The sequence below is a fragment of the Papio anubis genome, chromosome 2 (assembly GCF_008728515.1).
Source record: "Papio anubis isolate 15944 chromosome 2, Panubis1.0, whole genome shotgun sequence".
Lineage (NCBI taxonomy): Eukaryota > Metazoa > Chordata > Mammalia > Primates > Cercopithecidae > Papio > Papio anubis.
In genome coordinates this window covers 19,745,875-19,765,321 of record NC_044977.1, presented here as the reverse complement: position 1 = coordinate 19,765,321, position 19,447 = coordinate 19,745,875, and the positions used below count along the sequence as shown (strand labels likewise).

The 19,447-nt window shown below is 40.7% G+C and overlaps 2 protein-coding genes across 11 annotated transcripts in view; one reads left to right on the top strand and one right to left on the bottom strand.

Moving 5' to 3' along the window:
* FILIP1L (filamin A interacting protein 1 like) overlaps positions 1-4,200 on the top strand; it is a 294,710-nt gene extending 290,510 nt beyond the window's left edge. For all 9 annotated transcript variants that reach the window (XM_017955072.3, XM_017955075.3, XM_017955073.3 and 6 more), the window contains one exon: positions 3,523-4,200. In XM_017955072.3, the coding sequence (XP_017810561.2) occupies positions 3,523-3,714 (192 nt within the window). In that variant the 3' untranslated portion in view covers positions 3,715-4,200. The remainder of the gene's footprint in view (positions 1-3,522) is intronic.
* The window catches only part of CMSS1 (cms1 ribosomal small subunit homolog), a 371,710-nt gene extending 355,291 nt beyond the window's left edge, over positions 1-16,419 (bottom strand). Inside the window, exon 1 of one of the 2 annotated variants that reach the window (XM_031661910.1) lies at positions 16,101-16,419. In XM_031661910.1, the coding sequence (XP_031517770.1) occupies positions 16,101-16,164 (64 nt within the window). In that variant the 5' untranslated portion in view covers positions 16,165-16,419. The remainder of the gene's footprint in view (positions 1-16,100) is intronic. The other variant, XM_031661917.1, reaches the window with a different exon arrangement.
* Positions 16,420-19,447: the final 3,028 nt, after the last annotated feature.

Genomic DNA, 19,447 nt, shown 5'->3' with positions numbered 1-19,447 from the left:
TCCACCACTCCCCATAAATTAGCAGTGATTTGTCAAATAATATAAAAGACAAAAGAAAAGAAGGCAATCATATTTCAAATATATTTTTCTTCAGTTTAGCACTTCCTCCTTTTCATCACCATATCCATCATCATTACATATATACTTTCCCATTAAACACTGAGATAAAAACAAAACTACAAAAACACTGTCAATTCTGGTAACACATGGCCTTGGCCAAGCATTCCACAGCTGAGTCCCCGAGGGAGTAAGCAGCCCTGAATCCAACCACCGTCCCACGCCACCTGAATTACCACATATCAAAATGACCAGAGGTCTCTGGGAGTCTTCAACTTCTCAACCTCTAGAGCTAAAGTGTGATGCAGTCCCTGGAGTCAGGACCACTCCTGAGAAAACACTGCTTTCTACACAACATGTTGCCAATACAGTTCAAAAAGTTCAAAGCACTTACAAAATTAATTTCATTTACAGAAAATGAAACATCCTGACTCCAGCTATCTGAGATCTGATAGTTTCTCCATAAACGTTGATATTGTTCTGGTACATTTGCACTCCATGATAATGTGAAAGAACAAAAGAGTCGTGTAGAAATTGGGCTATCGAACTGAGACTTTGAATACAACTGAAAACACTTCACCTTTCCATACTTCTTTTGATCATTATGACTCAATGCCTCTTAATGACTCTCTATAAACAGGGAGTCTTCTAGATTGCTAAGTCTTTTTCCTTCTTCCCTTCCTCCCTTCCTCTTTTCTTTTCTCCTCTGTTTTTCTTTTCTTTTTTCATATGGAATCTTGCTCTGTCACCCAGGCTGGAGTGCAGTGGCCTGATCTCTGCTCACTGCAAGCTCCGCCTCCCAGGTTCCCGCTGTTCTCCTGCCTCAGCCTCCCAAGTAGCTGGGACTACAGGCGCCCACCACCATGCCCGGCTAATTTTTTGCATTTTTGGTAGAGATGGGGTTTCACCGTGTTAGCCAGGATGGTCTCCATCTCCTGACCTCGTGATCCGCCCGCCTCGGCCTCCCAAAGTGCTGGGATTACAGGCGTGAGCCACCGCGCCCAGCCGATTGCTAGTTTTCTTTTGAGAATCTATGGATAAAACAAACTAGCACCTTTGAAATTTAATATATTCCACAAATATACTCCTCTTCTTTCTACTGCTCCCTAGGTGGAACCACTTCTTCTGCCTCATTGAACTCAACATCCTTCAGACTTTTAATCCATTCCAAATCCCAGTCTTCATGTTGAACTGGGTTAAGCGTTTTTTAAAAAATCGTTTTCTTCTATGAATGAGTTTTCCAACTTGCTTAATCTCCTCCAGGACATCTGCTTTCTGATGAAACCCAGGAGCCTCCAACTCTGAGTAGAACATTCACTGTGTGGTCTTTTTAAAAGAGCTAGATGCATGGAGTTCTCTTGTAATATGCATTCCAAATTTGGACAAAACTTTCTTGGAGCTATTTGACATAATGCTGTATAAAAATGATCCAAGAGATGACACATTTTAATGCTCCATACCTCATTTACTGAAACATGTCCAAGAAAAAAAAAAAAACACTTTTTTTTTTTTTTTTTTTGAGACAGAGTCTGGCTCTGTGGCCCAGGCTGGAGTGCAATGCTGCAATCTTGGCTCACTGCAACCTCCGCCTTGCGGGTTCAAGTGATTCTCCTGCCTCAGCCTCCCAAGTAGCTGGGATTACAGGAGCACGCCATGACGCCCGGCTGTTTTATATTTTCAGTAGGGACAGGGTTTCACTATGTTGCCCAGGCTGGTCTTAAACAACCAACCTCAAGTGATTCGCCCACCTCGGCCTTGCAAAGTGCTGGGCTTACAGGCGAGAGCCACTGCCCTAGGCTCATTTTTTTTTTTTTTTTTAAGATTTGGTAATGACAATTGGGGGTGTTCTGATAAAATAACAAGCCTTTGCTGCCATCTAGAGGTAAAAACTATGTAATGAAATTAAGAGTTACCTAAAAAACAAAAGCTTGCACATCAATGGTGTGGAAACAAGTAGTAGCCCAGTAACTTTCAGTCAGCTGGGCCTGCAAGTTATCAGTGACCACCATTCCAAGACACATTTTCTTCACCAACACATATCAGTGTTGCTCAAAAAAACCGAGATCCACCAATACTGTGTGTCATACCAATCTGTCCTGGCCTTTCACAGTATTGAACTATGCATACCCAGGTAGGCCAGAGTTTCAGGTGAAGAAAACATAAAGCTTACATTTAAAGGAAGTTCAATTATGGCAGTACTTTTCCAAGTGTGGTAGGCCGACCACCTGAGTCAAAGAAATCACTCTGAGAGTTTATTAAAAATGTGCATTCCTGGACCTATCCACAAACCAGTGAATTACAACGTATAGGGTAAGATTCAGAAATCTACAATTTAAAAAGGATCCCAACATACATTTTTGTACACTAAATTGGAAAACCAATCTAAATCTTGATAAAGTTACAGGACATCACAGAAACCTATCTTGGGAAGGCTATTATTAATGCTACAGTCACAATATTAGCGGACTTGATTAGTCCGTCACTGACTTCAACTGCACCTTCTACTGCTCATGGCTTGGATAATACGGTTGTTCACAGAAACGTCCTGATCTCTGAGTTGTTTCCTTCCTTTCTTATCTCTTAAAACAATTTAGTGTTGCTTTTTCTCATAGCATATTTACTATAAAATATGTGGAGAACACAGAAAATGTAAGAAAAATAAAAAGTCCACTAATCAGGGTTAACCACCAATAGCATGGGTGCATTTTCTTTTGGCATTTTCTTTTCGTGTGTAAATAATTAAAGCATGTATACAGTTTTAAATTCTACTTTTAACATTTCTAAGTAAACATTCTCCTGATGCTTTGGCCTCATTAACATAGCATATTGTCATAATTATACTATAATTCATTTAACACATACTATTCATTTAGCTGTCCATTTTTCATCGTTATAAACAATGCTAAAATCAAATATCCTTGCCTGCCTCTCTACATCCTAGAAAAGATTCATAAGGTTCTTGATACATACTACCAAGCTGTTCCCCTAATCATCATTGGAGCTGCCCATCCCAGCAAAATCATACTGCAAAAACTTCTAAAAGTCTAAAGGCCCAAGTCAAATGCTATATTCTTCATGAAGCACTCTTAAAGACAATCTCATTTGAAATTAACCTTGCTCTGGCAATCTCATGGCTCTTTGCTGAGATTAATTTGGGACACTACTCTTTTATATGTCTCACTACACTGTGATTGCCAAATATCTATTAATCTCCGTATCTACCACTATCTTTATCAAGAACTGTGCACACAGCACATATTCAACACACACCAGATTACTTCCTGACATTGTTTTCTTCAACCTGACAATCTTTAATCTGATATATCCCCAGAAACTGGTACTTTCAAAGCCAAATCCTCCAAACTGACTCCATGTCCTAAACAATGGAGTCTAAGGAGGCTGGAAGTGACTGCTTCTCCACCAACTGTACCATTAATTACCTTTTGTTCTCTTGTTTAATTCAAGATCAAGGAGGTATGCAAGCAGAGAATCCCAACACGGATCCCTAAACCAAAACCTACAGGCATCACCAAGATTTCCACTAAAGCCCCCACAGTGCCTATGGATAAGCCTATTTACAAAAATGGCTGTGAGAAGCTACACATCGTAAGAACTGTCACCTCCAACACTTTCCTCCACATGGGAGGGAGAAGGTAACTCACATCAATGTACTGCCTGGATACATTCATCTACAGAAATATGTGGAAAGCTAAAATTACCACTATGAAAGGTCAAAGGACCATCTCTCCAGGAAACGGTGAAGCAGCTTGGTGGACCTGATGAAGATCATCCCAAAAAAAGCAGCACATCTACAATTATTTTACTTCTATATGTACATATGCACATACACATGCTCACAGGCCTAAACCCAAATCTACCCATTTCCTCATCCGACATATATCTCATATATCTAACCCAAAGATGGACTATCTACAGTCACCCTGATATAGGACTAAATTCACTAGAACAATTCAAGAGTTTTCTGATGAACACAGACGTAATTATTCATTCTATAGAACTTTGCTAATTAATCATATTTTGCTAAGAAAAGGTGATAGCAAAAATTCCTAATCTGAGTCAAGAAAATCAGATTATTTCTGTCAAGGTGACAGGACAATTAAAATCACACTTTAAGGTCTAAAACTATGATTTCTTTATGACCAGGAGAAAAAAAACAAAGTGATAATTCTTAGTTACAAGGAGGAAAAGCATAACAAAAGTGAGTAACAGCCGAATATGTCCTTTGTGTAGAATATCTGACAATCACCAGTGTAGTGAGCATACCTTACCACTGACATTTAGTCTCCTATCCCATTTTTCCAGTATGTTTCCGCTTCTGTATAAACCAGGCCTCAGAATCATATTGCTAGGCTTGTAAAACTAACAAAAATTTTAGATTGGTATTGTTGCTTTCAATAGCAATAAGGACATATCTGAATCAAAGGTCAGTAACATTGAGATCTTTTAGGGAGAGATGAATCAATGTTCCAGGTGCTCGAAAAAATACACAATTTATCATCTCATAGGACACTGTTTATTCATATCTCTTCCCTGAATAAACACTATACAAAATCAGTTGATTCAACAAAAGCTTGGGGTTAGGAGACTCAAATTCCAATCCTAGATTTTCACTCATGTGACACCGAGCTTTGCATTCATCAATCTAAGCCTTGAGTTTCCATATGTAAAACAGGAAAGTGAAATAATTCCTCAGGTCCCTTCCAGTTCCGATAAGTTATGAGCATGCCCAACTATTGAGACAAAATGTTGAATTCTATAAGGTCAGACAGAGCCCCTGGCAGAAAGCTAAAGTAATTCTTTTCATCACACTGAAAACTCTCTCACTGAATTGAGAAAAAGGTGAGCCTGTAATTCAGTGTGGACAGAGTATTACAGGACATTTTAAGACAAGGCATGTTTGACACAAAAGGCCATTCAAAAAACATTTCAAAAAGCTTCAATTGAGGGGGGAAAAAAATCAATGGAACGACACTAAATATTTTTTGTGATCCTTCACTAAAAACTGGAAGCATGACCCCAGAAGAAATCCTCATGGTTAAGGACTGCTTTAGCCAGGTGTCCTGGGTTGGAGCCAGCAGAGCAAGAGCAAAGAAACTGCCATTCCCCATACTTATCTAACTAAGTCCACCTCATTGCACTAACGCCACTGTACAAACACCCCCAGGCCCCTGCAATTTCAAGGAGGAGGAGGAGCTAGAGGCCTGGGCACTAATCAGATCGGCTCTGTCGAGATATCAAGCTATCGAATATCAGCTCTGTCGAATCAATCGCGATCGGCTCATCGAATAATAAAGATAATCATGGCGATCAAAAGAATCGCTCACTATCTTTCAAGATGTCATTTCATATGCTCAGGATGTCATTTCACTATCGCTCAGGAATAATCGACAAATATTAACTCGAGATCAATAAAGAATATCCCGCTCATAAAGATCAGCCTGGATCAATCCGAGAGATAAATAAAGAATGATGGGCAGCATTGAGAGGGATGATGGGCAGCATTGAGAGTGATGATAGGCACATTGAGAGGGATGATGGGCAGCATTGAGAGGGATGATGGGCAGCAGTCCCAGCAGGCAAGTGGCAGACGGCAGTAGGGGGAGGTCAAATTAATTAAAAGCCTGAAGTGGAAAAGTCTAAGTGAAAGGAAAGCAGGAAGAGAACAGCAGAAGGGGATGGACTGCAAAAGAAGGTGGAGACTGGGCATGATGGCTCACACCAGTAACCCCAGCACTTTGGGAGGCTGAGGTGAGAGGACTGCTTGAGGTCAGGAGCTCAAGACCCGTCTTGGCAAGACTTTGTCTCTCCAAAAAGAAAGAAAAAGCCAGGTGTGGTGGTGCACACCTGTAGTCCTAGCTACTTAGGAGGCAGAGGCAAGAGGACTGTTTGAGCCCACAAGTCCGAGGCTCCAGTGAGCATGATCACACCACTGCACTCCAGTCTGACTGACAGAGCAACATCTTGGCTGTTTAAAAAAAAAAAAAGTGGGGGGGTGATGAAGCTCTGACATTAAAAAAAAAAAAAAAATGTATGTACAGAGTGTTTAGTACGTGCCTGACATACAGCAGGTATTTGATAAATCTTGAGAGAATGAGTAAATGAAGAAGAGAAGGTCATTCAGTCAAGACATTTTCTCACTTGAGAAAATACGCTAAGAGATAGCAATGGTGTATTGCAGGATTAGGAAAAGCAGTTATGCCCAGGTGACATTCAACATTGGTAATTATGCTAATAGAAAAAAACTCATTGGAATCCCTATAGTGAAAACCAAACAGGCTGAAAAGAAGCATAAACAGGAAAAACAACATGCACTAACAATAGTCCCAGAAAAAAACAAAATATCTTGGGAGAAATTTTACTCAGAAGAGAAGCACAAAACATGTTGTATATTGAAGATTTCAAAATTGTTTTCTCCCATGTCAGGAGACTCCCTAAAGTACATTTTTATCCAAGCTGGCCTAAGTTTAAGAGGAAGCACAAAAAGAGGGACAACATAGTATACAAACGACTAAAAATTTGGGTGGAAGCCAGGCGTGGTGGCTCACACCTGTAATTCCAGCACTTTGGGAGGCCAAGGCGGGTGGATCACCTGAGGTCAGGAGTTTGAGACCAGCTCAACCAACACAGAGAAACCTCGTCTCTACTAAAAACGCAAAATTAGCCGGGCATGGTGGCACATGCCTCTAATCCCAGCTACTCGGGAGGCTGAAGCAGGAGAATCTGCTTGAACCCAGGAGGTGGAGGTTGCAGTGAGCTGAGATCACGCCATTGCACTCCAGCCGGGGCAACAAGAGCAAAACTCCATCCCCCCCAAAAAAAAAATTGGGTAGAAAAATGTCGACACTTCTATGGGAACCAGCAGAAACTCATCTTTTAGTGGTAAAGCAGTTCTAATTCCATTAAGACAAAAGTCTTCAAAGTAAAGTTATATTGGCCAGGTGTGGTGACTCACACCTGTAATCCCAGCACTTTGGGAGGCCAAGGTGGGCAGATCACATGAGGCCAGGAGTTTGAGGCCAGTCTGGTCAACATGGCAAAACTCCATCTCTATTAAATACACAAAAATTAGCTGGGCTTGGTGGTGCATGACTGTAATCCCAGCTACTCGGGAGGCTGAGGCATGAGAATCACTTGAGTCTGGGAGGCGGAGGGTGCAGTGGGCCAAGATCACGCCACTGCACTCTAGCCTTGGTGACAGAATGAGACTCTGTCTCAAAATAATAATCATAAAGTTATATTTTAACAAAAGGATTAACAACCAAAAACCATGCTTATTTCAAGTAATATGTAATAATAATATAATAAAAATGCAAATACAACTAAAGAGTGAGAATACTATTTGGAGTTCAAAACAGTAATGTCTGACCTATATGTAACACAACTGAAACATAAAGAATCTTGCCTCCTGAGCATCCTGTTTCCGCAAAAGTGTGGCCTCTGACGAACAATGAAAATAGAAGCTGACCTAATAATTCTAGAGTGATTTCACTTGATAAAATGTTTTAAAGTAAGCAGATAAAAATCCAAGTGAGTGAAAACAAATCCAATTTGTAACAAAAATGTCAACAACATGATACTTTCAAGCTGAAGTATTTTCCTGGTCCTTCACTTACTTACCTTCAAGGTTTCTGAACTAATCTTGAGATTTTTTAGAATCAAATATCTGATTTTAACAGACATGTGACTGGTCTAATGCATGGCTGATAATTACTAAGTAACAGAGTAACTAAGGTAAAACACAGTTCTCTCTGGATTTGTTTCAAATGTCTTCTCCTGAAGACACATGACATACAACTCAGGATGTGACTGAGTTTGGGGCAGAGTTTGCAAACGGTGGTTCACAGGCCAAATTTAACCCACTGTGAATGTTGAAAAACAATCAAATAAGACTATTCTGTGATGTGAAAATTACATAAAATTCAAATGTTGTTGTCCATAAATAAAGTTTTACTGGAACACAGCGATACTCATTCGTTTACATATTTATTTTCTATGACTGCTTTTACACTGCAGCAGCAGAGTTATGACAGTGATGACTGGGCCTGCAAAACCTAAAATATTTATTATCTGGATTTATATGAAAAAAGTTTGCTGACCTCTGATCTAGTATGAACTAGAACAAGGAACTCAGAAATAAGAATTTAAGAGCTTGATCAACTAATTTTTATAAGCAATATTAGCCATTTAAAAATCAATTAAGAACTCTATGAAAGCTTATAAAAATGGGGAAACTATATTTCAAGCTGTGATATATTTAGTAAAATGTATAATTCTATGAATGCATCTGAAGTGTTCAACTAAAGAACATCAGATCAACAACAGATAAAAGATTTGTGCCAGGCCGGGCTCTGTGGCTCACACCTGCAATCCTAGCAATTTGGGAGGCTGAGGCAGGCGAATCATGAGGACAGGAGATTGAGACCATCCTGCCCAACACAGTGAAACCCCCTCTCTACTAAAAATAAAAAAAAATTAGCCAGGCATGGTGGCACGCGCCTGTAGTCCCAGCTACTTGGGAGGCGGAGGCAGGAGAATCGCTTGAACCCAGAAGGCAGAGGTTACAGTGTGCCAAGATCGCGCCACTGCACTCCAGCCTGGGGGACAAGAACAAAACTCTGTCTCAAAAAAAAAAAAACAACACAAAAACAAAAAACAGATTTGTGCCACAAAATAACATATTATTATTGAATCTGAGGGAGGAAATGGAAGTTATGTATAGGCCTTCCACATTTATCAGTAGTATTTTTCAAGAGATTCACGGACATTTAGCAAAATTACAGCAGGAACTACCTGACATGCAATTTAGGGAAATATGTATAAATCTCCACCTTTAAATGTTCATAATTGTTGTCAAGAACCACTCATTTAATCATTTGCAAGAATTGCAGAAATTATATGCAGTAAATTAAACCAGACCATGAAGATTATCTAAGGGTCCATCTGTTACAGCCTTCAAGTGTAGAACAATGACAAATAACATAGTCATTTTTCTCCCTCCTCTTTCTTCTTTCCTTCCCCTTGCCTTTTAAATTCATCTTGCCCCTGTGTTTTGCCCTTGAATATCTGTCAATACTATCTGCATTTTGACTGAACCACATCAATGTGTAAATCCTATAATATAAGCTGATTATGTTTTTCCCTCTAATTCTGGTACAGTGTCTAAAACAAGGCTAAGCATGAGAGCTTGACAAATGATTTTGAAAACGACATGCCCAGAAGTCGATCCTCTGTTGTGTGTTATTAACGTCTCCTATAAATACTCCAAGTCTGAATTTTATATGTAGAGACAATGCCTTACAACATCTACAATGCATGACTGTCTATATGTAAAACTAATACTGTAAAGGTTTAACTTCAGTGTGAAAAAAGAAAAAACACAATACAAAAAAAGCCTGGGTATTCGGGTTTAAAGAAAAGATCCAAAGTGCTCCCCTACTCCATTTCCAGAAGGAATTCAGCATGGATAAAGCAATATAATTTGAAGAATATACCATAAAATGATATTACAACGAAAATATTTACAAAGCTCATTTCAGCAATCTCAAAAAGAATAAGCACATAGATTCTAGGTGACAAAAGTTGTCACCAGTAAAAATTACAGACTTATTTACAAAGAGTCTGTTGTCCTCTTTCCAAAGGTAATTTATGTAATTAAATCCAAATATGGTTACAATAAAATGTTAGTAAGACACAGTTTTACAAGGACTACTAATGTAATTTTGAAAAGAGAAAAGTGGCATTTGCCAAATCTGTCAAAAGCCGGGACAGGAGTTTGACAACTCTGCTAGCAGATGGAGGTCCTTCTGATAAAGATCTCCTAGGTTGAGGTCTTCAAGGTGTGACTATGAAATCTTAAGAACTAATTAGTTAACTAACAAATACTTAATGAGTGCCTACTCTGTACCCAGATACTACTCTAGGCCCTGAAGCTAAAGCAAACAAGACAAACAAAATACCCACTCACATGGAGCTCTTACAGTCTAGTGTTGGGAAAAAGTAATAATTTAACAAGGAAAAATAGTAGTTGGTGCTAAGGGCTCTGCTGAGGATTACAATAACATAATAATTTAATAGATATTGTGATAATGTAACAGAGCACCTAGTTACTCTAGACTGCCTGATCAGGAAGTGCCGCTCTGAGTAGGTGATGTTTGAATTGAGTACTTAATGTTAAGACAGAGCCAGCTGGCCAGGCCTGGTGGCTCATGCCTATAATCCCAGCACTTTGGGAGGCTGAGGCGGGCGGATCAAGAGGTCAGGAGTTTGAGACCAGACTGGCCAACATGGTGAAACCACATCTCTACTAAATATACAAAAATTAGCTGGGAGTGGTGGCAGGCGCCTGTAATCCCAGCTACTTGGAAGGCTTAGGCAGGAGAATCATTTGAACCCAGGAGCTGAGATCACGCCACTGCACTCCAGCCTGGGCGACAGGGCGAGACTCCATTTCAAAAAAAAAAAAGAAAACCAGCCAATCAGAAGGACAGGACAGAAAGGAAAAGAAACAGCTAACGCAAAGGGCTAGGACAGAATGAGTGTGGCCTACTGAGGAACAGAATGAAGGCTGGAGTGGGTGGGACAGCATAAACTATAGGGGAGTAAATAGTAGAAGACCTGGTGGCCACCAGCCATGGTAAGTAACCTGAATTTCATTCTATGTGCCAGGGAAAAAGCTATTGGAGGGTTTAAGCAGGAGAGTGGCCTGACTTCTTTTAAAAAGACCTTTAGCTGGTGAGTGGGGGACAAGGTAGAAACTCTGAGCCCTGTTAGAAGCTTACTGCAGTGGCTAAGGCAACGTATACTCCAATGGAGGCAGAGAGAAGAAAAACGCAAAGAAAGATTCAGGATACGTTTTGGAGGTAGTGACAACAGGACTCGATGGATGAGATATAGGAGTGAAAAAAATAAATAAATCAGAATACTGCTAGGCCTTTGTGAAATTAAGTAGTTGGTGGTTTAATTTATGGAGACAGGAAAGTCTGGAGAAAAAACAGGTTTGGAGAGTAATTCAGTAGCTGGGTCTTGTCTATATTTGACATCCCTATTAAATAACTAAAGATCTAAAGAAGGCAGCCATATATGTTAAGCCTTGAGCTCCAGGATCAGGTTTGAGTTACTGGCAGAAATGGTTCTCAAAGCCCAAATGGAAAAGCTGCTTATTTGTAGCTCCAAGTAACCAGTGTTCTTTAAAAGAGTAAACTTTGGAAGACTAACAGACACAATTTGATAATGATATATAAACAAAAGAGTTTCTAAATTATGAGTCTCTTTAAACCGACAACAGATTATTTCTTTAGAGATGAGATTCTTACCACTGATAATTAGAATACGAAATATAAGCACATAGGCTCTGGTTTCAGACTGCCTGCATATGAATCACAGCTCCCCCATTTACCAATTAAATAGATAGTATTGGGTAAAGTAAATTAAATAGTATTAGGTAAATCACTTAATTTCTCAGTGTCTCAACTTCCTCATCAGCAAAGATAACAACAGTAACTACCCCCGGTGTACTTATGAAGATTAAATTAACTAGAACGTGTAAAACAATGAAAACAGTATCTGGCAGGTAGTAAGTGCTCAACAAATGCCAGCTGGTATATTATCATTATTATTATTTTGAGACGGAGTTTTGCTCTCATTGCCTAGGCTGGAGTGCAGTGGCACAATCTCGGCTCACTGCAACCTCCGCCTCCTGGGTTCAAGCAATTCTTCTGCCTCAGCCTCCTGAGTAGCTGGGATTACAGGCGCGTGCCACCAAGCCCAGCTAATTTTTTGCATTTTTAGTAGAGACAGGGTTTCATCACATTGGCCAGGCTTGTCTTGAACTCCTGACCTCAGGTGATCCACCTGCCTCGGCCTCCCAAAGTGTAGGGATTACAGGTGTGAGCCACTGCGCCCGGCCGCAAGCTGGTATTATCACCTGCAGTCTCCTGGCATTGTACACAGAAGTGTCTTAACACTTCAGTTTTCTAGTTAGATGCTTGGGAAGAGATGGCATCAAAGATTCAGAATGAATTGGGGAAGCATATGAAAGACCCTCCTTAAAAGACATGGAGGCTCAATGTTACAGACTGCTAAGAACATGCTCTTTAAAAATAAGCTATCTGTATGCCAGTTATTCCTAAATCTGCATCTCAGCCTGGATCTGGCCCTGGAGCTCCAGACTCACATACTTGGCTGCCTACTGGGTACTCGACTTGGTAATTTAATAGGTATATCATTGAAATAAAAAGGGAAAGCAATCAGTATTCTCTTCATCTTCTGTAAGTAGATGATCGAGTAACATTTTCTTTTTTCTTTTCTTTCTTTTTTTTTTTTTTTTTTGAGACAGAGTGTCACTCTGTAGCACAGGCTGGAGTGCAGTGGTGCGATCTTGGCTTGCTGCAAGCTCTGCCTCCTGGGTTCAAGTGATTCTCCTGCTTCAGCCTCCTGAGTAGCTGGGACTACAAGTGCCTACTACCACACCTGGCTAATTTTTGTCTTTTTAGTAGAGACAGGTTTTCTCCATGTTGGCCAGGTTGGTCTCGAATTCCTGGACTCAGGTGATCTGCCCGCCTCGGCCTCCCAAAGTGCTGGGATGACGGGCCCTCAAGTGACATTTTGAACTGCAGAATCTCTCGACTCCCTTCCATAAGTCACAAAATCCATGCTATAATTGACATTCTCTCAGTTTTCACCTTCACACTGAGAAAGTACCCAGACTGGTCAACTACATTAAAATCTCAGGCATTGTATCTACTCATTTCAGCATTAATATTTTCAAATCATTATTCTACTGAATGTATTACTTACTATAAGTCACTTCAAACAGTTTCTGAAGGTTTACAGGGAATAAGGAAATAAATCAAATATAAGATGTCATTAGATGATTCCTGGGATCTTATGCCTAAGGCATCCTGGGCTGCACACTCAGCACTGCGACTCCCAGCTGCCTTATGTTGGGTCATGACTCCAGTTGCCACCAACGGAGTGACTAGACATCCCCTAAGGACCAGGAGAGTCCCTGCAAAATTCTAAATTCATAGCCTTCCACTCACAAAAGTTTCTAGATTGGATGAGAAATTATATGTCTACCTACATACTCTGTAGCAGGTAACATGCATACACACACACATTTATTCTGCTAACATCCACCAAACACCAATTAAGTGCCAGGACCCATGGTGAGCTCCAGTGCAATGCAGGACTCTAGCACAAAAATGACAGGTTTTAAAGAGCCATAAAAACTTTGTGTTACATACCACATCTAAGAAGACGAGAGAACAGCCAAAAAATAGTACAGTTCCTTAGACAGACAACAAACAGACAGCTACATTAGATGTTATAAACCATGTATAACCAACAAGTATTTGTAAGTGACTGAAATGTTCCACTGCCTTGCTACCATGGATGTGAAGTGGGAACACGTGATAGCGAAAGATGTTTTTTTTTATAGGCAAGTAGCATAATCCACAATAGGAATAAAAGCACCAATACAACTATCTTTCCTTTCTGTGATTTAACGTATTATTTCTCCTTCGACTTTTGAAACAAAACATAATTCACATATTTTAGGCTGAAATAACAATTGAATACATCTGACATCCCTGTCAAATAACTTAAGACTTCAAGAAGGCAGCCAGGTAAATAAGCCTTGTGCTCTAGGATCAAGGCTAGATTCCATCAACATAAGAAGAATCAGGAAATCTGAAATGGTTCAGCTGTGATTCCTTTTGAATTAGAAACAGTGTACAGATTACAGTTAGGCAAATTGCCAGTGAATACTGAAGGAGATTTCAAACAAATGCATATACTTACTTTGCTTAGGAGCAGCGAACAAAGCAAAGGCCTCTGATAAATTTAATGTCAGCAATTTTCAAAGCTTACTCTTGGCCGGGTGCGGTGGTTCACACCTGTAACCCCAGCACTCTGGGAGGCCAATGCGGGCAGATCACTTCAGGTCAGGAGTTCGAGACCAGCCTGGCCAACGTGGTGAAACCCCGTCTCTACTAAAAACACAAAAATTAGCCAGGCGTGATGGCAGACTCCTGTAATCCCAGCTACTCGGGAGGCTGAGGCAGGAGAATTGCGTGAACCCGGGAGGTGGAGGTTGCAGTGAGCTGAGATCGCGCCATTGCACTCCAGCCTGGGGGACAAGAGCGAGACTGTGTTTCAAAAAAAAAAAAAAAAAAGCTTAGTCTTATGGCTAGAAGGAATTTAAGAAGTAGAGTAATCTTAGGCACTCCAACACATTGTCTTCATGGGAATTCTGGCAACTTAGATGAAGGAGGCTGTAGCAATTTGAAGTTTTACTAGATTCAGTGTTTAAAACTGTTGGTTGGTAAAACCCTAAAAAAGATGATCTTTAGGGGCTCTTTACAGATTATGATACAAAAGCCCAGAGAAGTCACATAGTAGTAGTGGGAAAAGTATGACTTTCAAAATCAATCACACTTAACTATTCCCAGACCTCTTCTTCAATGTGTGTTCCTAAGAACACGCCTTAACTTTTTTCTGTTTCTCCACCTATACAAACGAAGAGAATACTTAACTTTTAGGGATGTTATGAAGGCTAAATCAATTCATATTTATGAAGACATCTGTCACATAATAGATACTCAAAACATGTTGATTGCCTTTCTTCCAAGGGATGAATAACTTGAAAGTCACACAGCTAGTGAGGACTAGAACCAAGAATTGAGATCCCCTTTACCACTCAAACAGAATTCAACTATTTCTTAAATGGCCACTATTCATCTTCAGTCATATCATAAAATAGAGCTTTTTAACACCTGAGTTGGGAGAGGTAGTTATTAAAGTAAATGTGGAACACCACAGGGCTGCAAAAGAGTCAGGAAGTTTAATCAAGGAAATATTGTATTGGCTACCTTTCTAAAAATGACATCTGCTTAGTTTGTACCTGAAGGCTTGAACTTCTGGAAACAATGCAACAACTAAAGTTGGTTATTTTTAATGGCTATTTCACTACTAGTATTTCAAGACTGTTTGCAGCAAATAGGTATCAAGTGTCTAACGTGCAGGGCCCTGTGGATGACAGAAGTATGAATCCAACTTTGGACCTGTCTTTTCTTGTAGAGAAGAGAGACAGACCTTGAGGTGTGATAAAAACCAACCAACCAACCAATAATTGCATGGTAGGTGTGATGGAACTTAAAAAGTTCAAGGCCAGCCTGACATGGGGGGTTACTTAACGCTACTCTACTTGGGGATAAAATGCCCATCAGGAGTTGGTAAACATAGCAAAGCATAGCAGAAACTATTCAAATTGTGTTAATTGAATTCTAGTATTGTTTCTCAAAGGAGTTAGCTTTGTGAACTTGTCAAGTTACTTGACATCTTTAGGTTACGTTTCTCATCTGTAAAATAAGTGAGTTCAAAGGATGATCTCTATTTAAGCCTCCTTCCAGTTCTAATATTCCAAATTATATGATAAGGATCATGACCACAAGAAATACAGTAACTTATATTTACCGCACATCTATTATATGTCAAGCACCGTGCTAAAGTGCATTACTGTACTATCTTCACTTAATCTTCACAACTTTATGAAGTGGACATTATTGTTGTCATTATTTTACACATGAGAAAAAGGAGGCTAAACAGTATCAGAATACTGCAGTCGTGATTTGAATGGAAGCAGTCTGAAGCAGTAACCCCTGCTTCTGACCTCAGTCTGAAGGGTAACCCTGAATTGAAGCAGTTCATGGGTCACGCTTAACCATCACACAAAGTTGCTTCTCGTCACAAAAACTGTCTTATCCATTCTCAAGAAATAATGAAAAGAGAAAGCTTGGGAAAGGATCCTTCCTGGCTGGCAGACAGATCTGAGTTAATATCACGTTGTCTGTTTCACGTGTTAAAAAGTCTCTTGCACCACTTTCCCCGAGATGCTTGCGCGCTCCCACGGCTGTGCGCGCCCCTGTCGGGCTGACACCGCGACCGCCAGAAGCGATCAGGACTGAGGCGCACGGAAGGGCTCCGGGAGAGGCCCCGTAGGAGCGCGGGCACAGAGTGGGTACCTGGGCTGCTGTCTGTTCCAGTTGGCTGGTTCTCCCACCACTCGTCTCCGAGATCGTCTGCCATCTCAGCTCAGGACTCGACGTGGGCTGAACACCACGGGGAGGCGGCCACCTGTGGCGAATCACGCTGTCTCAAAGTCAGTTCTGTCGGCGTAGCTACACGCGGAGCCCGGGCTAGACACTGTCGCCTCCGCCCCGCGGCGATGACGTCACACCTCCGCCCCGCCTCTCCGGCAGCTACTTCCAGACTCGTCGCAGTTTCCACACAGGCGCCGACAGGCAGAAGCAGTTTGGAAACGCAAAATAAATCTCTCCAAAGCTTAGAGACAAAAAGGAACATAAGACGAAAGGAATTGTCATCATTTTTGAAAAATGTATTTAAAAAATTTTTGTTTAGGTGTTCTATTTCCCGATAAGATTGTGTCGAAAGTGTGAGACGCGATGCGAAGACGATTTTTCTCCGCTCAGTTTCAAAGAACTTGGGTCGCGGGAGAAGACACAAACACGTGCGTGTGTTTTCGCTTTTGCGTCAGTGTTTCAGAGTTTGTGTGTTTGTACAGTTTGCTCTTAGAATAACATGGACAAGGATCCATGACCATGAATGTCTGGCCTTTGTAGTAAATGTAGTTCTGCTATTTATGCAATATGAGTAAAGAAAATGTAATTGGTCTGGAAAGGCTCGCCCACAGTAAGACGCACGTGGCCAAAGACCTGAAAGTTGTTTTGCCCGTACTCCCTCGGTTGTGTATCCCACCCACTATTTGGGAAACGAAGTAATAAGGGAGCCCGTTGCTTCGTAACTATAGATAAGAGACCCACAGTGCCTCTTGTCCCATTCCCAACGTGAAGTGGCAGGGAGGGACTAGGAAAACGCGCTAGGCACCAAGTGTTGGGGCTACCTGTGAAGTAATTGTGGACGGTATTTTTCAGGACGTCAAACACAGAGGTAAATATTATACAAAATGTATTAAAAGCACGCAACGTGCCTGGTACTATGCATGGAATAGTAAGATGAGTCCATTCAGATGTCACCCTACAGTAGTGGAAGTGTAATGTGTAAGAACAAAGGGCTAGGCTTCTAATAGGATACATCTTCAGAAATGACAAGACAGGGAACCTTAATCTGATGAGGACGGGATTAGCCATATGTGGAAAATTACCCCGTGTGCACCCAACTCGTAGGTGTTTTATAAATGCATTGGTGCCTAGACTTTGTCAGCACACTCTAAATGCCCCAAAAGGGAAGATATTATGTATAAATATGGCAAATGTAAAATAATCTATAAAGATCAAAAACAATGTGACTTTTGTGAAGAAATGTAGATGACAGGAGATTTTCGTGATTAATAGATTATTGAAAAAGAAAGGTAAGAAATGCCAGTGTGGAGGAGGAAGTGCTATGGCTAATAAATATGAAAATATGTTCAGTCTGATTATTAATCTGGGAAATACAAAATACACCACAGCGAGACGGTTTTTCAGGCAATAAATCACAAAATTAAGAAGTATGGGCCGGGGGCGCGGTGGCTCACGCCTGTAATTCCAACACTTTGGGAGGCCTAGGTGGGTGGATCACCTGAGGTCAGGAGTTCCAGACCAGCCTGGCCAAAATGGCGAAACCCATCTCTATTGAAAATACAAAAATTAGCTGGGCGTGGTGGCGGGCGCCTGTAATCCCAGCTACTTGAGAGGCTGAGGCAGGAGAATCGCTTAAACCCGAGAAGTGGAGGTTGCAGTGAGCCGAGATGGTGCCATTGCACTCCAGCCTGGCTGACAAAAGCGAAACTCCATCTCAAAAAAAAAATAAATAAATAAATAAAAAATAAATAAAGAAGTCTGGCAATACTAAATTATGGAACGTTTTTGCATCAATGGGCACTGATGCCTGTTTAGTACCATGAACTATGAATGGTCTTACATTATATTCCACCTCGCCTCAGCCTCCCGAGTAGCTGGGACTACAGGCACGTGCCACCATGCTTGGTTATTTTGATGTTCTTTTTGGGTTTTTTTGTAGAGACGGTGTTTCGTTTTGCTGCCCAGGCTGGTCTTAAACACCTGGCTTCAAGCAGTCCTCCCACTCCAGCCTCCCAAAGTGTTGGTACTAGAGGCCTAAGCCACTGTGTTCAGCCATTTTTTACATTTTTAAAGCATTGTAAGAAACAGAACAAAACAACCAAAAAAAAAAAAAAAAAGGTAAAGAAAGATAGGCAACAGAGACTGTAGCCCTCATATATGTACTATTTATTATTTATTCCCTCATGTATTTGCTCTAACTTTACAGAAATAAGTTTACTGACCCCAGATTATATTGAATAGCCAACCTAAGTTGTAGCATTCTTTTCTGTTCTGTTTGTTATTAGTGAATTGGTTATTAGTGAATAGGCACCCTGGTTTATAAACCAGTGTATTGTTAAACCATACTCTCCAGTATCTGATCATATCATCTAACACAGGGAAGCTCAGGCTGAAATAACTATTAGGTCTTTTTCTGCTCCCTCTTACTGTTCAGTATCTGAATGAGTATTATCAGAGTTTAAAGGAGGAAACATTCATTTCCCACTGGGGTGAACTGGGAGGTAGCACTTGACAATGGATGTCTGTGGGCAAAAATGGATAGGGTAAATAATAGTTCCTTGACAGAAAGATTGGAATGTTGCTTTGAATAGGTTATTAAACTTTACTGGGCCTTTCTTTGTGAGTCTGTAAAATAAAGGGGAGAAATTTCATGATTCCTGTGGTCTCTTCCAACTCCATGTCTTGATCTTGAGTATCAGACCAAGAATTCTGGATTTTTGTCATTGTTATTAGAGGCAAAGGACATTCTAGAAGTATTGTTTTAGGAAAACTAAATTGGTATTACTGTGCAGGATGGATAATGGATTTGAGCAGAGCTTCCCACCTGGCATGGGTGGGCCGGAGACCGACCCCGCAGCCTTTGGAGGAAGCAGTGACCTTGGGGCAGTTGCCTCAGGTTGAGGGGACCATCATCTTCACTCTAGTGTTGTACAAATATCACCATTTTCTATGGATGCCATGATGTGAAAGGTTGGCAAGAACTGAATTAATAAGAGAGCGATAAAGTTTGAAGGCTGTTTTGCGAATGTTCACCACACAATGAAAAGGTCTTAATCAGTGCAGAGGTTCTTAGTCAATAAGCCCAGCCTATAAGTGTACTTCATAATGTATTCAAACTTTTGCATCATGTAGACAATAATGGTAGTAACAATATCAACAATAGCATGTTCTAGGTACCTCTCTATGCCTTTTATATCGTAATTCATCTAATCATAACTCCATGAGACGCTGTGCTGGGACTAGGGTGAGGCAAGCAGAGGCCTAGGACA